The sequence below is a fragment of the Drosophila miranda genome, chromosome 4, assembly GCF_003369915.1.
Source record: "Drosophila miranda strain MSH22 chromosome 4, D.miranda_PacBio2.1, whole genome shotgun sequence".
In the NCBI taxonomy this organism is placed as follows: Eukaryota; Metazoa; Arthropoda; class Insecta; order Diptera; family Drosophilidae; genus Drosophila; species Drosophila miranda.
In genome coordinates, this window is record NC_046677.1 from 12,619,578 (window position 1) to 12,644,989 (window position 25,412).

Consider the following 25,412-nt stretch of genomic DNA (forward strand, 5'->3'; position numbering starts at 1 on the left):
GAGGCGCCTCGCTGGCCCGATCGTTGCCCCATGGCTCCAACTTGAGTCCCACTGTCAGGTTTTCTACGCGTATATTTTTTCTAGTAATTTGAAATATGAATATACTCGATGTGTATTTTTGAAGTGCAACCACGACCTGCGGATGACTTTGACCTCTTTTTTTCGTCCATGGTACATTCAAAATAAAGAACAGATCTGCAGAAATTAAGAACAATTCAGAAATGTATTTTTCTATGCGGAAGCGATTAGATTTTTATGAGAATGTGCTTAGATGCACGACCATCTCTACCTCTACTCTCCCACCAAATTAGAGAGTTGATTGTTTTGATAAGAAGACGATCAAAACCGGTTGCCGACTGCTGCTGTGCTGCCTTTGCTGATAGACTTGGCTAAAATCAGCAGCGAAGACAATCGGGAACCAGACGCGGCACAGAACACACCTCACACGCAGAATGACAGCCAAAATCAAGCTGCGGTCGCAGCTGCATCTCATGACTGGCTTCATGGCGGGATTTATCTTCGCCTTCGTGCTGCTCCTGTACGTCTACGATGTGAACCGTGCGTCACCGTGGTGCACCAGCTCCTCCCCCTCCACATTGCCGACGGCCACAACAGCACCCCTGGCAAGGTTTAAGGAGGCGCCGGCCGCAAGGATTCTCTGCATGGTGCTCACCTGTCCAGAGAATGTGCAGAGTTTGGCGCGCCATGTCCATGCCACTTGGGGCAAGCGATGCAGCCGCCTGGTGTTCGTCAGCAGTGAGAGCTACGAGCCGCTAGGAGTCGTCCAGGTTGTGGATCCCAGCGGTGGCGGCTATGAGGATCTGTGGAACAAGACACGCGAGGGTTTCCGCCATATCTGGCAGGAGTACGGACAGGACTTCGATTGGTATCTGAAGGCAGACGATGATACGTGAGTGGAATGAGAATTACTGTGCCTGAGCCTCCTTAGTTACTCCACCTCTCCTCCCTCCACAGCTATGTCATCATGGAGAACATGCAGTACCTGCTCTCCGCCTATGACCCGTCAACGCCTGTGTATTTGGGCTACAAGATGACCCGCTATAATGTGGTAAGTGATCGACATTATCTTCATCATCGATTAACTCTCTATCTTCCATGCTGGTCACCCGTTTCTTCACGCCACTCGCAAAAATCTGAATTGCAAATTTTTGAAATTGAGATTTGATTCTCGGTTTTTGGTTTTCGGGACTAATTGAATTATGTCTTCGGAAATATGTGGGTATGCTTCAGGCGAAAACAGTTTGTATATGTCACATTAAAGTGTCGCCAAACGCTTGTATTGATACTCTAGCTGGAGACCATCGGACTTCTCGTCTAAGCTGCCTTTAAAGATTATCTTTAGAACTGATTTAATTGTGGCGCGAATAAGCCGAAATTTGTCTAGGGTGTTCCAGCGTCGTTTCGGATTTTCTGTTCTGACGGAACTTTCTTATAGCCGTATACCTCAGAGATGTTTTGGGATAGCGAAATGTGCTAATCGCTTAAAGTTCAATGCCAGAAAAACCGGTCCGCTTTGGTGTGTGTAATTCCTCAATAATTAATATCGATTTATTTTGCATTGTTCGATCTATGGATCTATTCTTGGGCAAATGACACAATCCCACAAGGTTGATTCGGCTGCTGCAAATCATTTATGATCTGGCTGCTTGTCTTGCGTTTTCCGTATTCATAGATCCATCGGACATATCGACAATAAGAAATTAAATTCGCATTAGGAGCCCCAACAGGCTGCAACCGGCGCCGCCTGGTGCCACTCCAAGTGCGGTCATCGGGGCCGCCTGTCACGCATCGCATCTTTCACAGCCCCGCCTCATTGTCTTGGGTCCATCTGAAGATCTTGACTGTAGCCAAAGACTTACCTTGCCTTTTGACATTTTCAAGCGTTGTGCAAGCATTTGACTGGTCAGACAAAGTGTAAACATTATGACCGCATATAGTATATGGATGTATGGTTGTATGGCTGTACGGTAGAGGGATCACAGCTGTTAGCCTCCAGGCAAGCCCCAATACGAGTATCATAATTGAGGCATTAAAATACTGGTATTCCCTTTGTTTTTTCCGTTTCTGTTTCTCGCACATTTATCACATGATTATTTCCCAAAATGCAGCATAAGCGCTCTAATGATTCTTGATTGATTGTTATAATCATTTGCTTGACTTCTTTGTTTTGTCTTATAAATCTTTTGTTTTAGGATTCGTGAGATCTCTGGCGCTTATGTCAATTAGCATATTTTAATAAATCTTTAATGAATCTTTTATACATAAAAATATTGGGTTTATTATGATCTGATCGGATTTTAGTTAGCTTACTCCGAACTGCAAAGTTACCCAGAGGGTTAAAGTGCCTTCCTCTATTCGAAAATCTCTCAATCGGCTAGCTGTGTCGTATTTGATGCCCTCCCCATATTTCCAAAGCGCATCATCATTAGGGCTCATTGATTCGTCCGTCATGTTTTCTCCAACCCATCCAAAATGTAATTCATCATCATTGCAGCTTAATTAACTGACCTGATCTGAGCAAAGGTGACAATTGATTAAATTCAATACATCATTTCCATTAATTTGTAAGCCCTGCTTGTTCACATTTGAATTTGATTCGTATTTTGACACTTCAGACCAGCGGAGCGACCTCCAGTGGAGGATTAGCAGCGTAATGCTTGATGTAGTGGCTATGCCTAAAGCCTAACACCGTTACTAACCGCGGGCGGCACTTTTTTGTTGGGTCTTTGATGTATGTAAATATTCATGTCTGAAGGTTGAAGGTTTCTGGTGGGATGGTACAGGTGCCCGTTCGCTAAATAAATGCGGTGCGTGTGGAATATTAATTATAGAATATTAATTATGGAATGTAACATGTGAAGGTGGAACATCATCCACGGCTCCGCTAATGTCTCCGCTTGTCTTTCCCAATCAGAGCTACATGTCTGGCGGCGCCTCCTATGTCCTGAGCCGCGAGACCCTGCATCGTTTCATGACCCAAGCCTATGAATCTGAAGTGGTTTGTCCGCAGCCCAAGAGAATGGGCATTGAGGACTTCTACATGGGCATCTGTCTGCAGAATGTGGGCGTTCATTTGGTGGACTCTGCACAGGCGCTGGGAGGGGACGACGCAAAGCACAAATTCATGCCATTGGATCTGGAGAGCTATATGTCCGACTCTAACGCTACTACCCCGGACTGGTTGCGGCTGATGAGTGTGTCCGAGGTCGAAACTGTGAGTCTGATCATCCCCTTGCTGCAATCAAATTTCAATCAATGCTTGAAATCATCGTTCCGGTTAGGGATTCAATTGCTGCTCCAATTATTCGGTGGCCTTTCATTATGCCAGCCCCGAACGGATGTACCTCTATGAGTTTTTGCTTTATCATCTACGAGTTTTTGGACGCCGCGAACCCTCAGAGCATCACACCAGACACCACTTGACCGCAACGGATTTGATGAGGAGATTTCCACTGGAGGACAATTCGTTCATAAAAGATTTACAAAAAATGTCAGAGAAGCCAGATAATTTCTAAATTCTACTTATAAGACTCCCGCCTTCTTCATGTGATTCTAATATTAATAAATTAGGCATAAGAAACTTTAGCTATATTGAGGTTTACGCGTGTCCTTAGCAATAAACGATATTTAGCTTGGTTAGCTTGATTCTGGCCTATGTATCTTTGGATATTACCTGCAGGATCATTATAATTCAGACAAACTGCTGGAAATCGAAGAAAAATTAGAAGGGAGACTCCTAAAATAATTATACCCAGTACATACCATGTACTCTCCCCAGTTAGCCTTGCCATTGCCGGAGCAAACAGCATTCTGTAGATCACTTGCCCAACAGAGACTTAACAGACCATCCAGCGGATCGCTGAGATCTATGTTAGATGCATGTTAACATTCACAATTAAAATACCAGCGCAAAAGTATGCAACAAAAATGTGTGAATTTGCTGAGGCTAAAATAAAATATAAAATATACCTTATAATAATAATAAATAATAATATAGATTTATAATATTTAGAAAAAATCCGTCGAGAACAGTTATTCCGGGGAAAATCAGGACTAAGAACAATTACAATTACGATGACAAGGAATTTCCCTCGTTCCCTTGTTCATTCGGTCATATTCGTGATTTAATTTTCAAACAATGATCTTATTCAAATTCAAGTTTCGTTTATCGCTGAAGAATTAAAATTATTGGCAGCAACTTCTGAAATATCAAGGGTTCAATTTTTAAAGCTGTTGCACTCATATGCAGAATTCAGGTAATATTCATAGCCACGGTATTGAAGGCAGCGTTTGTTGCAGGTATTTCCAACCAGTATTTACAGTAATAGGACTAGTTAAGAGTAAACCTCATTCCCACGCACTCATTGCTGGCGATCTTCTCTTCTTCCAATCACGCGTCTACACTAAATGTCACTTTCCGCATTTGAACTTAAGTAAATACCATATAACATATTTACGAGTATGGCATAATACACTCTCGTGAGGTTCGACCAATTTAGTTAATTTGAAGCCATTGCACAAATAGAAAAAAACGCGAAGCGTTGTAATGTAATTTAGTTCAGAAACAAGAATAAAGAGTTTGCCAATTATTTTGATTTGAATTTTTCATTTTTTCCAAAGTTTAAATTCGGTCTATATGTATTTATTTTAGTAAGCTCCAAGAAAGCGTACTGATGGCTTGGCTGGAAAATCTCATTACATGTTTTTGTTGGATTATTTTTTGTAATATTCCGCAAATGGTATAAAGTAGACGCCTGCCTGTAATATATATATATATATATGTATATATATATTTTTAAATTTATTACAGTGACCTTGCAATTTTTGCAAGTATTTAATTAACGCTTTGCGCGAAGCTACCAATAAGCCAAGTGGCAACAAAGCAGGGGGAATGGCAGCAAGCTACTGGCTGAAAGCCAATGAATCATTCTGGGAAATCCTTCACTTGAGGCATTCTTGCATGAAGGGCCTGCCCGACAGAGCTAGTGGACTGGACTGAATTGTTTTCATTACCAAAGTCAATGCCTGTGTCTCACCTTACTTTAATGCTGTTTTAGCTTGCAGTTTGCTGTGGTGTGCTGTGCTGTTGCCAGGCCGCAGTTAATTAAATCCAAAATCACGTACGCATGCGCAGTGTGTGCCAGTTGGCATTTCGTCTCTCATGGAGCCCGCGGCTGGTGTATGCCTTTGGAGATTGAGATGTTTTCAGAAGCCGGCTGGATACGAGTATACAAAACTTATTATGATAAAATTGCATTGGAAAGATCTTAGATTGAGAGTCGATTGGATTTATTTGCAAAAGATCCCTCATTGAAGGGGCCATTAATATCAGTTGTAAGTGAAAGGGAGCTACAGCATTACCTTTTTTGTTTGTTTTTCGCACTAAGTAATACACTGTATTGTATCATTGCCCGGCTTAAAATATAGTTAGGCATGAGCTCAGTGTGTTAATCGGATAATACAAGCAATTGAACATAAAAGCACAGCTCATGTATTTATTGAGGAAGCGAATTCCCCGACACTTGTTCAAACAGGGCGCTTAGCTGTTTGTGGGAGTGGGCCACAAGTGCACCTTGGCATTGCACTTCGGGTTGGTTGTGGTTTTGGCTTTGGTTTTTGGGCTGGGAGCGTACATTTCGACCTCATTTGAGCTGAGAGATGGAATCATTCATTAAATACTTATGGCTTAAATGGTTATGGGAAACTTAGCTAAGCTTCTGCCCACACGCTTTCGGTGTATGATTTATGGCCATTTGTCTAGAATGAGAAAAACTACAAATAATTATATGGAATAAAATGCATCTACTCTTCTCGACAGAGAGAGAGAGAGAGAGAGCTCTTGGAAGAAAAGAACTGAGCGATGGCATTGAATTTACACGGAAATGTTACGGAATTCTCGACCATAGGAGTTGATTATTTTATTATTATTTTTTATTTAGAACAAACTTGAGCTTGAATGTTTTTAATCGTTTTCCATTCAACCAATTCTGCTGTCAAGTGCTACTTCAAACTTCTAAAGTTCACGTTGAAAATTGGACCCTTAATTCGGTGTGTTTTTTAATTTACTCGGCACGATTCGATAGCATCGAATCAAAGAATCCAATTAGCTGGAAATACCACTTCATTTATGAGCTTCCAACTCCACGCTGAAACTATTTGCTAACAAGCTAAGCCAACAGAACTGCCAATTGGAGCTACCTGTAAGTTAGTTTAGTTTAGTTAAGCTTACTTATTTGCCCAATTCAAGCTCAATGTTTCTCCATTCCAAAACGGCCGTCACACCGTGCGTATGCGTAATGCATTTTAGCACCGACTGCGGGCTGCTGTCTTTTTCTGAGTTGTCTATTTCAATGGCGCGTGTTCCATTTTGTGGGCCGACACAAGCTCTACGAGTGGTTTGGTTCGGTTCGGCTACGCAGTGGATGTTGTTGCTCTTGTTATTGTCACCTGTCGGATTATTATTATATTTTATTTTATTATACTTTGTTTCTGTTGCTATTTTTTCTTCGAATTGTGCGTTGTCGCCGTCGAGTAGCACTCCGCGACCTTCAATCGCTCGATCCAGATTTGCAAGCCATTACATTTGATATTATTTGATATTTTTTTCGAACTGAAATTGTATCGTAGCCCAAGCCATAAAAAATCAATTACTCAGCTATGCGTAGCCGTGCCTCACTCAAAAATTGTTTGTTGGATTCGTTTCTTTTTTTTTGTTTTTCTGTTTGTCAGTTTTTGTAGTGAAAGTTGTTAGACAATTTAGTTTTCATTTTTTTTTCCTGCTGCTGAGGAAGATAAATTAATTATTAATACGGCTCAAATATTTGCAGTTAATTTCAGATAAATTCAGAAATTATTTCTTATTTATACCCACTTGTACATTTATACCCTTCACTTTTTGCTGCCAAAGGAATGTGATATATTTTTTTTTATTTTTCTTCTACTTTTCGTGTTCTGTGTGCGTACAGATTGTTGTGGTGCTACTGCTCGAGAGCTCGCTTCGAACACGTAATTGGTGTTCGCACCGAAAGTGTTTGGGGCTTGGTAGTGACAAGAAATATCCAAGAGTCCAAGAGCACTTGATGTTTCGGGACTGAACTCAATTAAAGCTGGAATACGAAATTAGAATCTATTTTTGTCTATCAAGTGCCTGAAGACTACACAGGGAATATAGTAATAATTTCCATATAATTTCCCTGTTTTCTCACTTTAAGCTCTGCCGTAAGGAGTCAGTAAGTCCATCATTTAGTCGGATACAAAGATTTATAGTACATTTATGGAGATTATCTCTGCTATATATTCCAAAGTATTCCATGCTAACTGCTATGAGCTCAACTGAGAATTCCATAAACAGCCCACAGCTGCAGATACTAATCGAGTTTACTTAGTCAACTGCGAAATGTTCGAGTAGAAGGCCCCTAAAAATATGTATTTACAAGTTGCCTCAATGCACGCACAGATAAATCAAGAATCTAGAATCAAGAATCGACGACAATCGGCCGCATATAAAAATTAATTAATTTAATTACTTATCTAACTGAATTGCTTTGCAGTGCTGAGTGCTGACTTCTGAGTGCTGAGCGATAAACTTCAACATACATATGTATGTGTGCTTTCAATAATGTTTTTTACTTTAACTTTTTTCTAATGACAATTGAGCATGAAATGCTAACAGTCGAAATAGTTTTTTTGTTCTCTTCTGCCATTTTGTAATTCATTCGAAGTGCACTTCAAAGTGAGGAATATTTCTTCTTTTTGTTGTTTTTTTGTTTCTGTTTGGATGCGTGTTAAACTTTTGCTGCTAACGTTCTGCCAGATTGATAAATATTTATAGATGCGCCCGTTCTGTTGCTGGCTGACTGCACTTGTTAGCCCGGCTCGGATCGAAGATAAATAAGAATTTTAATTGATTTTAATGTGCACAGCTGCACTGTGGAGAGGCAGCAGCACATGACGACAGCTGACTACTGACTGCTGACTGACACCCGAGCAGAGATCGAAGAGGCTGGCACGGAGGCCAGAAGGAGCAGCGACACAAAACACAAAGTAAGCTGTTGACATACTCAGAAGAAAATTGACATAACATATTGTCTCCGTACAATGGCTAAGTATTCCACAGATAAATCATTGGATGATTGTGTGGTTGGGCCACTTGACCTTTGGTCTTTTACATGGCACGTGCAATGGTTACTAAAATCAATAAATTATATAATTTACCTCTTCTGAATGCTCTTTTGAAAAAAGATTGTACATTTAAAAACACGTATTCCCAGTAGAAACTTTTCTATTCAGCTTGAATAGGAAGATTGATTTATTATTTAAATTTAAAATTCGGAAAATACATATAATTATACAGCTTTGCTAAAACTTGGTTCTATGATCTCGGAAGTACAATACTCACTTTTCTAGACCCAAATTAAGACTCTATAAAAAGGCAGTTCGGTTCCACTTCATAAAGAACAAATACTCATCAAATTTGATGCTACTCCAATTAGTATGCAAATTTCGTGTAATCAAACAGAGTTAAGTAATACTCGCTGCTGCCTCAAGACGATGTTGTCTAGGCATAAATTCTCAAGAAAAATCCATAAACATCTCATAAACGCAAATAGGAACTCCCCTCTCCATGGGGGCCGGTTTTTACCACTCAATTAACCGAAAGAGCGAAGAGACAAAGAGACAGAGAGACAAAGAAAGAGCGGTATTCAAGTAAGAGGTTGGAGTTGTAACTCCTCTCTTAGCAGACAGTTCAAAGATATTGCTATTGCTGTTGCTCGCTCGCTCTCCACGAGTACGATTATATCGCTCGGAGTCTTTTGCACTGCATCCGTAAGACTGGGAAATGCCCATGAACTCCCCAGGGAAATAGCGCCGGAGAGAAAGGGAGATAAACACACAATTGACATGAGAATGATTAATACGACACGTCGTCATGTCAAATATGACGGAACTCATTTAGAGACGGACCTGGCTGGGCTCGGGTCGGATCGGATCGGATCCGAAAAGGCAAATCCGGCACAAAAACGAAATGGAGCATATACATATGTAGTACCAGTAGTTCGGGAGCGGATCGCATCCCACAAAGAGCGGTGGAGCGAGAGCGCATGAGTGCGAGCACAAGCGATTGTTGCGACCGGTTTGGCTGGGAACTGAACAGAGCTCCCTCCATGTGGAAGGTCCCCACACAGTTGGGTTCAGTATTCGACGAAATCTTGGCCACTGCGGACGTACATATGTTGGAGCTCCCATCCCACGCTTCCTCTCTCGCTGTCGGTTCTCCTTCGTTTCGTGTGTGTGCTGTGCCGTGCCGTGCCGTGCTTTTGGTGAGAGATCCAGACCGAGACCGAGACCAAGACCAAGACCAAGACGAGAGTGAATGTGAAACGTGTCGCGCATGCGCCGTCGAAGCCCCGAGTTTCGTCTTCACCGTTATTATAGTTTCTGTGTGCTGTTGCGGTTTTTCTTGCTTAAATTTTTATCTCTATGCAAAGTGACAACCGGAGTTATGCGAAGACGCTCGAAAATAGTTGGAATTACTCAAATTGTTTAAAATAGTGCAGAAAACCCGATAAACCCCGACACCCACCCAGCCTGTTGTCTTTACTCCCAGTTTCGTTGCTATTTTTGTGTGTCGTTTGTCGAACGCTTTGGACCTTCTGGTTTCTTCTTTTTTTCGGTGTTTGCTTCGCCATCTCTTTTGCTCGCATGCACAACCGCCGTCGATTCGGCTTCTTTTTCTCTCACTCTCTGCGGGTCCCCTTTCGGTGATCGGCTCTTCTTTGTCCGATGCTTCATCGGTGTCTGGGCTTTGCTTGCGCCTTCGTTCATAAATTTAATTTATTTTCGTGTTTAATTTTAGTTTTTGTTGCTGCTGCTTCTTCTCCCACTGGGGCTCAGCCTCCCCTCCGACAACATCCAACAGCAAAATGATGGGTTTGCGCAATTTTAACAACTCTGAAAAAATAAACGAAAACACTTAAAGAAGCAGCAGGGGAAAATTAGTTAACCAAACGGAAGTTTAAACGCCAAGTGCCAAAAGAAACATTGCTTTTAAAACACAACATTATAAAAGTATTCACTAATATTCGCATATTCGATCAGAGACTACATACACAGACATACATACATATACATACATATACATACATATGTACATATGTAGTATATGTGCATATTTCGTAGTTAAGAACCCAAAGACTGAGATCAGTCTAAGATCAATAAATTGCGGTTCTACACAAGGAACAAGTTCTTCAATATTTTAAAATTAACTTGATTTTTTCTACAAACACATCTTTGACTCAGCTTTGCTCAACAATTTCTGAAATTAGCTAGGAAAAAAATGTTTGTTAATTAATATGAACATGCCTGGGGCCCCATGGCTAATGTTCGGAAAGTCCGGGCTTTGACTTCTACCACAGACAATTTTTGTATTATACCGTAATTTCAAAGTGATTATTGCCGTTCAGTCCTCCACGCTTTCTTGGCTTTCTCTCTTGCTCTCTCTCTCCCTCTCTCTGCCTACGCTCGGCCTCTCCTCTCCCCTCTCCGGAACAAGCCATCGCGTTCGCCCACAATTTACCGACCATTTAAATTTAGCTCTTACTCTATAAAATTTTCTCTGCTCTGCCATTGAATAATAGCACTCGTAATTTCTAGGCAAGCCCCAAACTGCATTGGCCGGGAAAATGTTTCTCTTGGGTCGGCCGGGGAGGCGTCTCTTGGTGTCTTTATGACTTTGTTAGCTTTAGCACTCCGCCGTTGTTGTAATGTTAATTGTTTGCAGTTGTGCAATGGCATTTTATTTTCATTTTTTCTTCTCTTCGTAACTTTGTTGCACGCACACACACAAGCACACACATTTACTGGAATACCCTTGCAGAGGATATTGTCGCTTCGATAAGAAGTTGCGCTTCGCAGAGAACATCACAAATTGCATACCACCGACATTGATATAGTAGTCCCATGTTTAAGTGTGAAAAAACAGGGCTCAATCTTCTTTTCTTTGTCTGCTGATCACGGCATTATAAGAAATATTCGCTTTAGAGCTTACCGATGGAAAGTAAAGTAAAGCATATGTAACATGATAGTGATAAAAGCTGAGAAACATGGCTTGAATATAAGGATTTGTTTAGTCGAATCTCGGATATATGAATGTATGTATGTACATACATACGAATACTTACAGCATATCCAAGAGGTCCCTTAGGAAAAGCTTGAATTGTTTGTCCATCTGTTGAGAAGTATGTATGTAGATTAGATAGGAGCTTTGCGGATATTTCGGACAGCAAGGGTATATGAACTTCGGCTCGAGGAAGTCACTTTTCATACATTTTTATGCTATTCATTGTTGTTGTTGCTGGTGTGCTATGTTTTTGTTGCTTTTTTTCGGCTTCTTTCTCGACTACTCGTATTGTCGATTATGACTAATGGAATCCGTTTGTCGTTGGTCGGTTTGTCGGTTTGTAAGCCGACAGAAGGTCAATTGTTTTGCGGGTAATTCCGTTTATTTAATATTTCGTCTCTCAGCTCTTCTCTGCTCTTTACTTGGCTTTGCCCCTCCTCTCCCTTTGTTTGGCGTGATTTGCCATTTACTTGGCCATACACACAGACGGGCCTGCTCTCAATAAATGCGATTTAATTTCTTGGCTTTGGTTGGGTTGGGTTTGGTCTGTGCAGAGCAATTAATTGGAAGACATTAACGAACCGTTTCGTCATTTACCTTAGCCTTTTTGTGGTTAAATCAATTGTTGCATTAAAAAAGTATTAGCGTGTATTTGTACATTATTTTGGTGATATAGTGAGTTTCAAGCACTAGAAAGCAATGATTAAATATCGACTATTGGGTAAAGATTATCATTCGGGTTTTCCACTTGTTGATTTACTTGATTCGGATGAATCGGATTGCTTTTGAAACCATTCTATTCCGTTGAAAGTAAAATCGAGCAATATCTTACAGACTCCTGCTGTATTGCCTTTATACTTATATAAACATACAGAAACCTTTCCCTGTTTTAATATCTTTTCTATATTTTTGGTTTGGCTAAGCAACAATAAATTAAAGGTTACTGTAGATTAATCTCCGCTCTCCATGATCTCTCGTTGGAGCCATCTACGAAACCAGACCAAACCAAACCACTTCCACAACATTCTTGGGCAAACAGAACAGCCAGTGACCACCCAAGCCAATCCATTAATCCATAACTTCATTAGGATCTATGCAAATTCGACGAGCCCACACCCGCCAGCAAACATTATAAACGAGTATTCGAGTGAAAACGGTACCCGCTTTAAAGACCGTTTGGAAGACATCAAACAAAGTGCTGGAATGTCCGAGCCGAGTGAATCACAGATAATCAGATAATCATCGTTCACAGAATTGGTTTGTTTCATTTTCGCAGTGCAGCCGAGGAGTACCGTGGATGAGTTCCGCCGATGAGCAAACATTGAAATGAGAAAAAAAAATTCCAGCCGAGTCTCCGTCTGTGTCTCTGTCTCTGCCCCTGCCATGTGCCGTGTGATAAAACGAATATAATGCAAAATTAGAGTCGATCCCCCACAAGTTAATCCTCCTCCGCACAGTGTCTGTTATACATATATAAAGTTTTCATAATTAATTTAACAATACAAGCGCGCTACAGCCGAACGAATTTCGCATACAACAATAGCAAACAAAATATAATACATATAGTATATTAAATAATAAAAATAGCTGGCAATCAATATGAGTGTTCCAAGCGCGCCCCAACAGAGGGCAGCTAAAAAAAATCAAAATCAAAATCCGAAACAAATCCATGCCCGACTCCGACTCCGGCTTGGATGGCCCAAAGCCCCTTGCTGGGCCCTGCCATTGTTGCTGATTTGTCTCGGTCTGAATCTGGGCCTCGTGCATTGTTATGGTGAGTACCAGTACCGCCCCGCCCTACTCCGGCCCCATAGAGTGTGTAAGTATGGTTATTCAATTAGGTTCATTTGCATAGACATGGATCATGTTGGGCTGTTGGGAGATATTTTTTTTTTTTTTTGCTAAGGGAATGGGTGGGAAATCTGTTATGTTTTGGCGCGATCGACATATCTTTGGACGTGGCCAATATGGTGTATTGATTTGACAAATATGACGAAACTATGTATAGATTATACATTCCACAATAGTTCAGCCTTGGCCCCCTCAACACTCGCTTTTCGCGACAGACTGACAGTTATCATCTCATCCCATCCAAAGGTTGCACACTTCGAATGGCTATCCAGCTAAGTTTGGCTGCAAGTTGGTGGCAAACAAATTTATGGCTTTTACAGCAACTAAACCCGTCATAATTGCACTCGCAAAATGCTACCTGCCTGCGGGCCTGTCCAGAACTGACGTCACCCCGAGGCGTGTGGCGCATGGTTGGAGGTGGAGTGGCGATCGGCAGACATGCCAAGATCTCGTGCCTTCAAAATGACCGATTAGACCCCGGCCCAGTCGGTTAGACAATTTATTATTCATAATAGACAAGTACGAGGGACTCAGTCGGCATTTCGACTACCAGATACCCGTTAGAACCTATCTTAAAATTTGATATCTGACAACTAGCCGATGCTCGGCTAACGGAATGCAGTACGAGTATCCCCTTGCAATCTTCAAGTACCGGGTATTGCAAGTATCTATGTACACATTTTCCGAGCCCCAAGAACAGAGGCGGACAGACAGGTGGAAGCCGGTTGGGGCATTGATTCCGAGATGTCTGACGTACGGTCACGTACGGCTTATGCAGTGGGTAGGGGCGTGGCCGCTTAGCCGATACCCGAGTCAAATGTCAACGCACGATCAACCGGCCCCGTCTCCCGCCTGGCCGCCTCGATTGATTTGCTCACTTCCTCCCACGCCCCCTTCGATTTGCATTGTTTCATCGTTTCAGTTTTTGCATTGTTTTCGATTCGCTATTTTTGCTTATCATTTGATTTATGGACAGAAAGCTGCTTCATTTTAAATGTTTAGCGTAATGAAATTACTGCAAGCAAACGTGAAATATATCCCATTGTGTGGGATAACGATAACCCGCCCGTCGTGTCCATTTCCCGATGCCCGTGCCCTCTTCATGGGCGAGCGATCACGGATCACCGATCACCGATCACCGATCTGGTCACCCCAGGTGGTGCACATGGGGAAGTCGAACATTGAATTTGCTTCGGCGCTCGGCAACAATATAATTTGTTTCATTTTGTTTTCCTTTCATCAGTTTTATTAGCATTTGCCAAGGTTTGTTGTTGATTCGTCTCCGATTGATTAGGTTTGAGAGAGGGCAACGATTTGTAGCCAAATCGGATTTCATCCGACATTCTCAGAGATTAAGTCTCAGAATTTGGGAAAGGCGATTCGGAAACAAGCTTGCATTTCCTCTTGCTTGCATTCAACTCTACAGTAACCCATTAATAAAGTAATACGAAAGGTTAATCTTTATAATATGCATAAGTAATTCGATAGATACATAAATATTCAATTCAAACATTGAACCAGCCTAATCTTAGATACATTCTGTCGACTTGCACTTTTAATCTAATATACAAACATATTTATGTATAGTATTATTAACAGCAGCACTGGGGATCACGATATGAGACGTTTCTTCGGATAGAGACTTCCTAGCGGAGCAAATATAACAGCAACACACGCTCACATTGTCTATTGCTCAAAATGAATGAATTCTCAGGATGACTGATTATTCATTGGATTTTTGCAGATTTTATTTCTGGCTTGCTTTACTGCGGAATCCCTGAAACTCTATCTTACACTATTAAGGGGTGGAGGGGACGATCTAAACTGCCCAAATCTGGACTTAACAGGAGCCGGTTGGTGGCGTAAGGGAGTTGTTTATAAAGTGAAGAAAGTGAAGTTGAAGGATGTCAGATATAACGGAAAAGGGTTGCGCCAATTGCTTGCAATCGATGACGCTATTGCGGTATCTTAAATAGGGACACCATACTAAAAACCTTAGTGAGAAACATTTTGAAATTCTGGTGACGAACTGCAAACAGCTGGAACGTTTGGCCTTTGGCGTAGCATACTCGTACCTTGAACAGAGGAAGTGGCGGTGGAAGACAAAAATCTTTGACGGATACACACATAAAAACAAACAATATCTTTTACGTTAATTCTTTGGTTGAATTAATACAGGGTTATTCAGGTCACATATTAATAAACAAAGAATCTTTTCTAACGAGCAAATATACTGATAATACCTCAATAATTTATAAAATACAAACGCCGAGCTACGACTGCAAATCTCCAGGAATCCACGAGGATTGCTGTAGATTATCTGGATAGTCTGGATTATCAGTAAAAACATATGTACTTCAGCTCACTGGAAGGATTGGCGACGAAGATTTGAAACAAGTTTTGTAGATCGTTGAAAATTCGACAATTTAAATTAAAAATATAATTCAAATATAATGTTAATGGTGTCCCAATTGATATTTTATGTAAAGCATGCTATTTTATATTGTCTCTGGAGTTGCATAGGTACAACATACATACATACATATGTATATTGATCATCGGCCTGGCCTTGTAAATCAACTCTGAAACAGACAAAGATTTGCTTACATTTATGTTAAAATCGCCAATATAGGAATTTTTAATTAGTCAAATGGCATTTTGATTAATGAAACAAAAATGCCCAAAATAATGCACGCTCCAGCTGATGCAGCCAATGCAGCTGATGCAGGGGCAATCCAACAAAACTCCAACTGAATCATTGGCATCGTGTTAGCAGAAATACTGAGAATACTTTTGGCCGGTGTTGGTGTTTTGTTTCAGCTTTAGTTTGACTTTTGGAGCGACGGCATTCTTTCCGAGCAAATCCTCAAATCTAAACTGAACTTTTTAATTAAGCCGCCAGAGACGAAGAAAATGTTTGGGCTTCATTAGGCGGGTATTGGTGGATTTTTCAAATTAAATTAAGTCATGTGCGCATTTTTATGAACCGTCAAATTTGGCAACCAATTAACAGCTAACAAATAGATGTCCCCGTCTCGACTCCATTTTGTGTGTTAATTTCTGAAAGCGAAAGTTTTTTTTTTCTTTGTATTTTTCTTTGTATAGATTTTGATCTATTACGGGCATAAATACGGGCTAAGAACTAAATAGCTGGATAGAACGATTAGATGATATTTAACATTTTATATTGTATATTTAGTTTTTTATATTTATTTTTATTTGACCCACTTGGACCATATATTTAACCTTCTATTATACCAGCCAGTAGGATTATGTGGAAGATACCTGTATGTTTAGTCTGGTGATAATTCAAACAATACATAATAAATATTAACACATATCTAAACATAGTTAAACGGAACGTAAATATTCGTATTTATTTATATTTCTTTTAAAAGGTCCTCCATTAGATTTGGCCCAAAATCAATCGACCCCATTTAATTATACTATTGGATCCGTATATTATTTAGTCACTTAGTCAGTTTCTTAGAGTTGGTACACTGCTATACTTCTTCTAATATTTTGTTTAGTCTAATTTACATATTGGCATTCAAGATCTGCCATCCGCAAATTTCTGGCTGTTTGCGGTGTCAAGAAATTGTTTATATGTACATATGTATATATGTATTACTGCATTATGTTTACTCTCTCTCCCCAAAAATCCGAAAAATGATTTGGCAATATCATGTGAAAAATGCGGCTTTTGTTTAAACAGAAAGAGTCACGCACGGCCACGGCCCGAGATGAAAGTGAATTATGCGACAGAGCAACATAGAGGCGACTGTCTCTCCACTGCCCACCACTGCCTAGAGTCGTGGACATGGAAATACTTAGACACCGAGCGTGAAATCACTGACGAAATAGAGAGGATAGCCACAGATAGATAGAGAGAGAGAGAGGCACAATTACAATGCGACAATTGATGACGCCGACAAGCAACGGCAGCAAAATCGGATTGTACTTTGTTTTTTTTTGGAGGGGAATCCAATCCGTGATGTCGTGCATGTTTTTCGAAAAAAAAAAATAAATAAAAAACAGCGCACGTACCAAGAGATTCAGCACCAGATCCAGCCTTCGCTGTGGAAGCCTCTCCATCGTGCAGGTGTTGGTTAGCTTTTTTGCCGACATTCCATACAACGCCAACGTCAATATAGGTGTACATATATGTATATCTATATGCATATATAGTATTTATGTGTGCTATATATAGAATGGTATGAGTAGAGTCAGCTGAGTCTTCCTCTCTCTCCGTCTCTTGCGCGGTCACAGCCAGTCTTGAGACTCCCCAGCTGGAAACGTTTTTGGTAAACCGGATCTGATTCTGATATTAATTTTCTTTGTTGCTGTTGTCGTTGTCGTTGCTGTTGCCATCCATCCATTGATCCATCTATCCATCACTCCACTCACTCACACCCATTCACAGACTTGTAGGTTGAATGTTTAGACTGAAGCGAGCGTTGCTCTCGAAAATGCTAAGAAATATAGTCATGATTCCGCTGCTTCTCCAACTGTCAACGTCATAAAGAATAAGAAACGTACAAAATAAATTTGTATTTCTTGAAATAGGAATAGCGAAAAGTAAGTACTTACAAAAGTACGAGCGTAAAAATAAAACTGGTTTGCCGCCTGTTTGTTGGCTCCCTCAAGCGCATTTTAGAATTTTGGGTCTGCTGCGGCCATTGCCTTGGGGATCCCGAACTGGTTCTACGTAAAAATACCCCCCTCAGAGCTTCCCTCATCTGCTATAAGCAAATAAACCATAATTATAACGTTTAGCGTCAGAGCAATTACGGCTTGCAGATTTTAATCACTTAAAGGTGCCTTCTCTTTGACATAATTTATAGTAAGATCATTTTTTCTGTGCCTCTTCGGTGATTCATGCACTGGGGGCATGCATTATCAATAGTGTTTTTTTCGAAAGAGCTGCCTCGTGTCTCCGTTTAGGGCCAATCCGATTACTATTCGTACTTAAAAGCGATCGTTAGAGCACATCTTGGAACAATAGTAACAATTAATATTATTTATCACTGAATGATAGTAGTAGTAGTTACATTCCCATTCAAATATAATTTAATGAACTAGTAACTCGTATCAGCAAAAGCTAAGGAACGATTTTCCAACAATTACTTCTTATGATGACAAATCGGACGTAGATAATTTCCTAAAAATTGCTAAACGTTTCATTAAACCGATTACAAGTGCAAAAAATAATTAACAAATATGCAAATCGGGGCCTAAATATTTTTCCATTCCACTTGATGGACCAATTGGGTGTGACTCAATCTCGACTTGCCCAGCCCCAAGTCAATCAATTTTACAGTCAATTAAAACCAAACTAAGGTAACTAAATGCAATTTTTCAATATCACAATCTACATTTTATCGGATCGGTTAGACCATGTCGAAAACCGGCTACTGGACAGGGACCAGTCCACACACATGCGTACGAGTACTCGTAATTTATTTTTGTAACGTCTGGCGAACATTTAAGGCATTCTCCGATCTTAACTAGCACAAATTAATGCGTCATTTGCACGCATAAAATTCTGCGAAGTTATGCAAATAAATTCTAATAAATTGCGACAGCTATCGTGAGCAACTTTTCGGAAAAACTCTGCACCCACAAAAAATAAACATTTGCATTGAATTCTATGCAATAGAATTGGAAATAAATTAATCTAATTCTAATCTAAAACCCATATAATGTAACTCTCATATAATTAATATAACAATCATAATATAATATAATAATAGCATGGCCGAAGGTCATATTAACCAGTGATATTCTTAAATAAACTAAGTTAATAAGTTTTAACTCTAACCTCGTTGTAAATAAATAAATAAAAAGTTTGAAAATGGCTGTGCTATTTGCAAACATATTGTATAAAGTTTAAGAATTTTCTAAATATATAATGAGATTTTCTGTTCTCTTTCAAAAAATCTGCAGATGTTAATTTTTAATAGTTCCATTTCCTTAAGTGGCAGGCAGATCTGAATATTAGCTCGTAAAAATTACGATCGCAAAAGATTGGTAACGTTTGCGAGTGGATTCCCAACAATTTTTATAATTATGTTCTTCCTATGAATACCTTTTTCCATTTGCTCCGAGTGGGAACAGTGATCACCCAAAGACTCTGGACGATTTGTGAATGGCTTGGCGTGGTGGAAACACCGAGAACAGCTTCCTCCCTAGTGAGAACAGATAAAACACCCTGGTCAATACCGCCAGTTTTGTTTCTTTTCAACGTTTTCAATTATACAAACAAACCAGTTTTTATCCCCGTAAAAATGGAATTATGGACTGATGAATTCTGTTCTCTTTTTCGATCCATAAACCTTGCCTAGTTTTTGTAACTTTTGGAATACTTTGCATTAGGATCATTTCTGCTCTGCATGAATCTGATTTACAGTAGTATAAATGAAATTATCCTTTTCCTATGTACTTTTTCATAGTCCCCATGCGATATGGTTAAGTTTTATCTGTGGGGAAACTTATATACAATTTTTAAATGCAGTTTTTTATTCGCTTCCATTCCATTACCTTTTGTATCATTATATTATTGGAATAAAAATTAATTTCTTGAAATTTTCATTGCAGAGAAAATGTACAGTCAGACGGAAAAACAGCGCTACGATGGCTGGTACAACAATCTAGCTCATCCCGACTGGGGATCGGTGGGTAAGTTGACTGGAATTTCCGTCAGATGGCCGTCCAGATGGTAGCAACTTTCGAAAAAGGGCGAACCCGAACCCCACCAAATGGTCTTATAATTGATTCACATATACACATGCGAGTATAAGATCACTGGAGAATTAGCATAGAACAGGCACGATCGATTTGATCTTTCCAATCCACATACACACACAATTTGCATAGTCACCACATCTAAGTGCTGCCTTTCAGCCTCACCGACGTCTCTTTAGACTCTACTGACTCTGCCCACTTTTCAGATAGCCATTTGGTACGGAAGGCGCCGCCCTCCTACTCGGACGGGGTGTACGCGATGGCGGGAGCCAATCGTCCGTCGACGCGGCGTCTCAGCCGCCTGTTCATGCGTGGACGCGACGGTCTGGGCTCCAAGTTCAATCGGACGGCGCTGCTGGCCTTCTTCGGCCAGGTGGTGGCGAACGAGATTGTGATGGCCTCGGAGTCGGGCTGCCCGATCGAGATGCACCGCATCGAGATCGAGAAATGCGACGAGATGTACGATCGCGAGTGTCGGGGCGACAAGTACATACCCTTCCACAGGGCCGCCTACGATCGGGACACGGGACAGAGTCCGAACGCGCCCAGGGAACAGGTGGGTGGGGGCGGGTGGCTCTAGCCACAACTGATGTGAACAAATGTCGCAATAAATCCTACTCCGCAGATAAATCAAATGACTGCTTGGATTGATGGCAGTTTCATTTACAGCACCTCCGAGGCGTGGCTCAATGCCATGCGCTCCTTCCACAATGGCACGCTCCTCACCGAGAAGGATGGCAAGCTGCCGGTGAGGAACACCATGAGAGTGCCGCTCTTCAACAACCCGGTGCCGAGTGTCATGAAAATGCTCAGTCCAGAGAGGCTGTTCCGTGAGTAACCAATTCCACCTTGGCTAAATGCTCAATCTCATCTTTCATCTCCTACCCGACAGTTCTTGGCGATCCCCGGACCAATCAGAATCCCGCTGTGCTCTCGTTTGCCATCCTCTTCCTCCGCTGGCACAACACCCTGGCCCAGCGCATCAAGCGTCTGCATCCGGACTGGAGCGATGAGGACATCTACCAGCGGGCGCGACACACGGTAATTGCCAGTCTGCAGAATGTGATTGCCTACGAGTACCTGCCCGCCTTTCTGGGCTCCGCCCTACCACCGTACGAGGGGTACAAGCAGGACATTCATCCTGGCATCGGACACATCTTCCAGGCAGCTGCCTTTCGCTTTGGCCACACAATGATCCCGCCTGGCATCTACCGACGGGATGGGCAGTGCAACTTCAAGCAGACTCCAATGGGCTATCCGGCCATCCGCCTCTGCTCGACGTGGTGGGACTCCAGCGTGAGTTTCATATTATTCTCCGGCTGGAAGATCTTGAGTTTAATCAACGATTTGGCAGGGTTTCCTCAGCGACACCAGCGTGGAGGAGGTGCTAATGGGCCTGGCCTCGCAGATATCCGAGCGCGAGGATCCTGTGCTGTGCTCCGATGTGCGGGACAAACTATTTGGGCCCATGGAGTTTACCCGTCGCGATCTGGGAGCTCTTAACATAATGCGGGGTCGAGACAATGGCCTGCCCGACTACAACACAGCCAGAGAGTCCTATGGATTGAAGAGGCACAAGACATGGACGGATATCAATCCCCAGCTGTTTGAGGCGCAACCGGAGCTGTTGGAGTGAGTGGAAGCTCATATTGAACATATTGATTTTTATATTCGTCCTCGGACATTCCTTACCATCCTCAGCATGCTCAAGGAGGCCTACAGCAATCAGCTGGACGATGTCGATGTCTATGTGGGTGGCATGCTGGAGTCCTATGGGCAGCCGGGCGAGTTCTTCGCCGCTGTGATCAAGGAGCAGTTCCTGCGTCTGCGCGATGCCGACCGCTTTTGGTTCGAGAACGAGCGCAACGGGATCTTCACACCGGAGGAGATTAAGGAGCTGCGGAAGATCACCCTGTGGGACATCATAGTGAACAGCACGGACATAGCCGTGGACGAAATCCAGCACGATGTGTTCATGTGGCATACGGGAGATCCCTGTCCGCAGCCCATGCAGCTTAATGCCACCGAGCTGGAGCCCTGCACCTATCTGGAGGGCTACGACTACTTCTCCGGCTCCGAGCTGATGTTCATCTACGTGTGCGTGTTCCTCGGATTCGTGCCCATCCTGTGCGCCGGTGCCGGCTACTGCGTGGTCAAGCTGCAGAACAGCAAGCGGCGCAAGCTGAAGATACGCCAGGAGGCGCTGAGGGCGCCACAGCACAAGGGCTCGGTGGATAAGATGCTGGCCAGGGAGTGGCTGCACGCCAACCACAAGCGGCTGGTCACCGTCAAGTTCGGGCCGGAAGCTGCCATCTATACGGTGGACAGGAAGGGGGAGAAGCTGCGCACATTCAGCCTGAAGCACGTGGACGTGGTCAGTGTGGAGGAGTCGGCCACGAACCACATCAAGAAGAAGCCCTACATCCTGCTGCGTGTGCCCAGTGACCATGATCTGGTGCTGGAGCTGGAGTCCTACGGCGCCCGGCGCAAGTTCGTGAAGAAGCTCGAGGACTTCCTGCTGCTCCACAAAAAGGAATTGACCCTGATGGAGGTTAACCGTGATATAATGCTGGCCCGGGCCGAGACCCGCGAGCGTCGACAGAAGCGTCTCGAGTACTTCTTCCGCGAGGCGTATGCCCTAACCTTCGGCCTGCGGCCAGGCGAGCGCCGGCGTCGGTCGGACGCCTCCAGCGATGGCGAGGTGATGACAGTAATGAGGACCAGTTTGTCTAAGGCCGAGTTTGCCGCCGCCCTGGGCATGAAGCCCAACGACATGTTTGTCCGCAAGATGTTCAACATTGTGGACAAGGACCAGGACGGGCGGATCAGCTTCCAGGAGTTCCTCGAGACCGTGGTGCTGTTCTCGCGCGGCAAGACCGACGACAAGCTGCGCATCATCTTCGACATGTGCGACAACGACCGCAATGGCGTCATCGACAAGGGCGAGCTGAGCGAGATGATGCGCTCCCTGGTGGAGATCGCGAGGACCACCAGTCTGGGCGACGATCAGGTCACTGAGCTCATCGATGGCATGTTCCAGGACGTGGGCCTGGAGCACAAGAACCACCTCACCTACCAGGACTTTAAGCTGATGATGAAGGAGTACAAGGGCGACTTTGTGGCCATCGGACTGGACTGCAAGGGGGCCAAGCAGAACTTTCTGGACACCTCCACGAACGTGGCTCGCATGACCTCGTTTAACATAGAGCCGATGCAGGACAAGCCCCGCCACTGGGTGCTGGCCAAGTGGGATGCGTACATCACGTTCCTCGAGGAGAACCGCCAGAACATATTCTATTTGTTCCTGTTCTACGTGGTCACGATTGTGCTCTTTGTGGAGCGCTTCATCCACTATTCCTTCATGGCCGAGCACACGGACCTGAGGCACATCATGGGTGTGGGCATCGCCATCACCAGGGGATCAGCGGCCTCGCTGTCCTTCTGCTACTCCTTGCTGCTGCTCACCATGTCCAGGAACCTGATCACCAAGCTGAAGGAGTTCCCGATACAACAATACATTCCGCTGGACTCGCACATACAGTTTCACAAGATAGCCGCGTGCACGGCTCTGTTCTTCTCCGTGCTGCACACGGTGGGGCACATTGTGAACTTCTACCACGTGTCCACGCAGTCGCACGAGAACCTGCGCTGCCTAACGCGGGAGGTGCACTTCGCCTCGGACTACAAGCCGGATATCACCTTTTGGCTCTTCCAGACGGTGACGGGCACCACCGGAGTGATGCTGTTCATCATTATGTGCATTATCTTTGTGTTTGCCCACCCCACGATTCGGAAGAAGGCCTATAACTTCTTCTGGAACATGCACACCCTCTACATTGGACTGTACTTGCTAAGTCTGGTCCATGGCTTGGCTCGTCTGACGGGACCACCCCGCTTCTGGATGTTCTTCCTGGGCCCGGGCATCGTATACACCCTCGACAAGATCGTCTCGCTGCGCACCAAGTACATGGCGCTGGATGTGATAGACACAGATCTGCTACCCTCGGATGTGATCAAAATCAAGTTCTATCGGCCGCCCAACCTAAAGTACTTGTCCGGCCAGTGGGTGCGTCTCTCCTGCACCGCCTTCCGGCCTCAGGAGATGCACAGCTTCACGCTGACCTCGGCCCCGCACGAGAACTGTCTCAGCTGCCACATCAAGGCCCAGGGACCGTGGACCTGGAAGCTGCGCAACTACTTCGATCCCTGCAACTACAATCCCGAGGACCAGCCCAAGATACGCATCGAGGGACCTTTCGGGGGCGGCAACCAGGACTGGTACAAGTTCGAGGTGGCTGTCATGGTGGGCGGTGGCATTGGAGTCACCCCGTATGCCTCGATCCTGAACGATCTGGTGTTTGGGACGAGTACCAATCGATACTCGGGCGTGGCCTGCAAGAAGGTGTACTTCCTGTGGATCTGCCCCTCGCACAAGCACTTCGAGTGGTTCATCGATGTGCTGCGCGATGTGGAAAAGAAGGACGTGACCAATGTCCTCGAGATACATATATTTATCACGCAGTTCTTCCACAAATTCGATTTAAGAACAACAATGCTGGTGGGTCTCAGGGCAAACAACTACTAACTGATTTATTTTCATACGAGAAATGCTTCTTTCTTTTAGTACATCTGTGAGAACCACTTCCAGCGGCTGTCCAAAACCTCTATATTCACGGGTCTTAAGGCGGTCAATCACTTCGGTCGCCCGGACATGTCCAGCTTCCTGAAGTTCGTCCAAAAGAAGCATTCTTATGTGGGTTTCGCATCGCTTTACCACAGTGCCACTAACTAATTCTTTTGTATTCCATTTTGTAGGTTTCCAAAATCGGCGTGTTCTCTTGCGGCCCTAGACCGCTGACGAAGAGCGTCATGTCTGCCTGTGATGAGGTGAACAAGACCCGCAAGTTGCCCTATTTCATTCACCATTTCGAGAACTTTGGTTAAGTCAGCATCAGCTGCAGCGATCCATCCATCAATCCATCCATACCTGCCCTGCCAGCTCCTCTCTCCAAACGAAAGCTAATTCTATTCTTAAGGTTCATTCATTAATTTAGGCGAATTTAGTACTGTACGTGCTCGCTCTCTGTTAATCATAGCTTACTTTGTAAAACCATAATTTAGTCAAGATTTTTTAGTGCAGTTCATTCTGACTTCATTTCTTACTAGAAATTCCATTGATACAGCAGCAACCACAGCAGCAGCAGCAGCAGCAAAAATAGCAACAACACGAACAACGAAGCGGCCTCTACTTATGCGATATGTGTATGTATGGATGAGTAAATGTGTATTTATTGAAAATATGATTTGTTATCAGTTTTTGTAAACCGTTCGCATTATTTATTAAAAGTTACAATTAATTTGAATATACAAAATATACAAAACGAACGGGAACGTTGTGAGCCGCGGCAAGAGCCGCTGCTCTACTTTTATACCCGGCAATCAGTCAGTATGTATTAACATATGTGAGCCTATGATTTTTGTAAATTATACAAACTCCTGTGAAATCCCGAAGGTGTATTTACAATATTCGGAGAAAAAAAAATGTGTGGCACCCCAAATTTGGAAGATATGAGAAAACCGAAATTCGTAGAGAATGACCATATCTACCATATTACCGAGTGCAGATGAGATCGGATTATTATTATAGCCAAAATGAAAAAGTCAATTTTCCATAACT

At 43.1% G+C, this 25,412-nt stretch overlaps 2 protein-coding genes across 5 annotated transcripts; both read left to right on the plus strand.

Moving 5' to 3' along the window:
• The first annotated feature begins 57 nt into the window (after window positions 1-57).
• On the plus strand, window positions 58-3,971 carry LOC108164192 (glycoprotein-N-acetylgalactosamine 3-beta-galactosyltransferase 1). The gene is made up of 4 exons (XM_017299812.2): window positions 58-910; window positions 976-1,069; window positions 2,936-3,235; window positions 3,303-3,971. Exons 1-4 carry the CDS (start codon window positions 453-455, stop codon window positions 3,534-3,536), a joined length of 1,086 nt encoding a protein of 361 aa, XP_017155301.1. The 5' UTR covers window positions 58-452; the 3' UTR covers window positions 3,537-3,971.
• Window positions 3,972-9,196: 5,225 nt separating this feature from the next.
• On the plus strand, window positions 9,197-25,196 carry LOC108163035 (dual oxidase). 4 transcript variants are annotated; one of them, XM_017298086.2, is made up of 11 exons: window positions 9,197-9,341; window positions 12,229-12,397; window positions 12,647-12,914; window positions 19,589-19,669; window positions 19,942-20,291; window positions 20,361-20,565; window positions 20,628-21,031; window positions 21,090-21,367; window positions 21,437-24,293; window positions 24,360-24,488; window positions 24,551-25,196. In XM_017298086.2, the coding sequence occupies exons 3-11, from the start codon at window positions 12,740-12,742 to the stop codon at window positions 24,677-24,679; spliced, it is 4,608 nt and encodes a 1,535-aa protein (XP_017153575.1). In that variant the 5' UTR covers window positions 9,197-9,341; window positions 12,229-12,397; window positions 12,647-12,739; the 3' UTR covers window positions 24,680-25,196. The 4 variants fall into 4 exon arrangements, with proteins under 4 accessions (XP_017153575.1, XP_017153573.1, XP_017153574.1 ...); XM_017298084.2 differs by lacking the exon at window positions 12,229-12,397 and having other exon boundaries at window positions 12,417-12,914; XM_017298085.2 differs by lacking the exon at window positions 12,229-12,397.
• The last annotated feature ends 216 nt before the right edge of the window (window positions 25,197-25,412 follow it).

Coding starts and splice junctions, on each gene's coding strand:
- LOC108163035 (XM_017298086.2), top strand. CDS start 12,740: ATGAGTGTTCCAAGCGCGCCCCAACAGAGGGCAGCTAAAAAAAATCAA. Junction 12,915..19,588: donor GGGCCTCGTGCATTGTTATG/GTGAGTACCAGT, acceptor TTTTCATTGCAG/AGAAAATGTACAGTCAGACG. Junction 19,670..19,941: donor TCCCGACTGGGGATCGGTGG/GTAAGTTGACTG, acceptor CCCACTTTTCAG/ATAGCCATTTGGTACGGAAG.
- LOC108164192 (XM_017299812.2), top strand. CDS start 453: ATGACAGCCAAAATCAAGCTGCGGTCGCAGCTGCATCTCATGACTGGC. Junction 911..975: donor CTGAAGGCAGACGATGATAC/GTGAGTGGAATG, acceptor CTCCCTCCACAG/CTATGTCATCATGGAGAACA. Junction 1,070..2,935: donor AGATGACCCGCTATAATGTG/GTAAGTGATCGA, acceptor TTTCCCAATCAG/AGCTACATGTCTGGCGGCGC.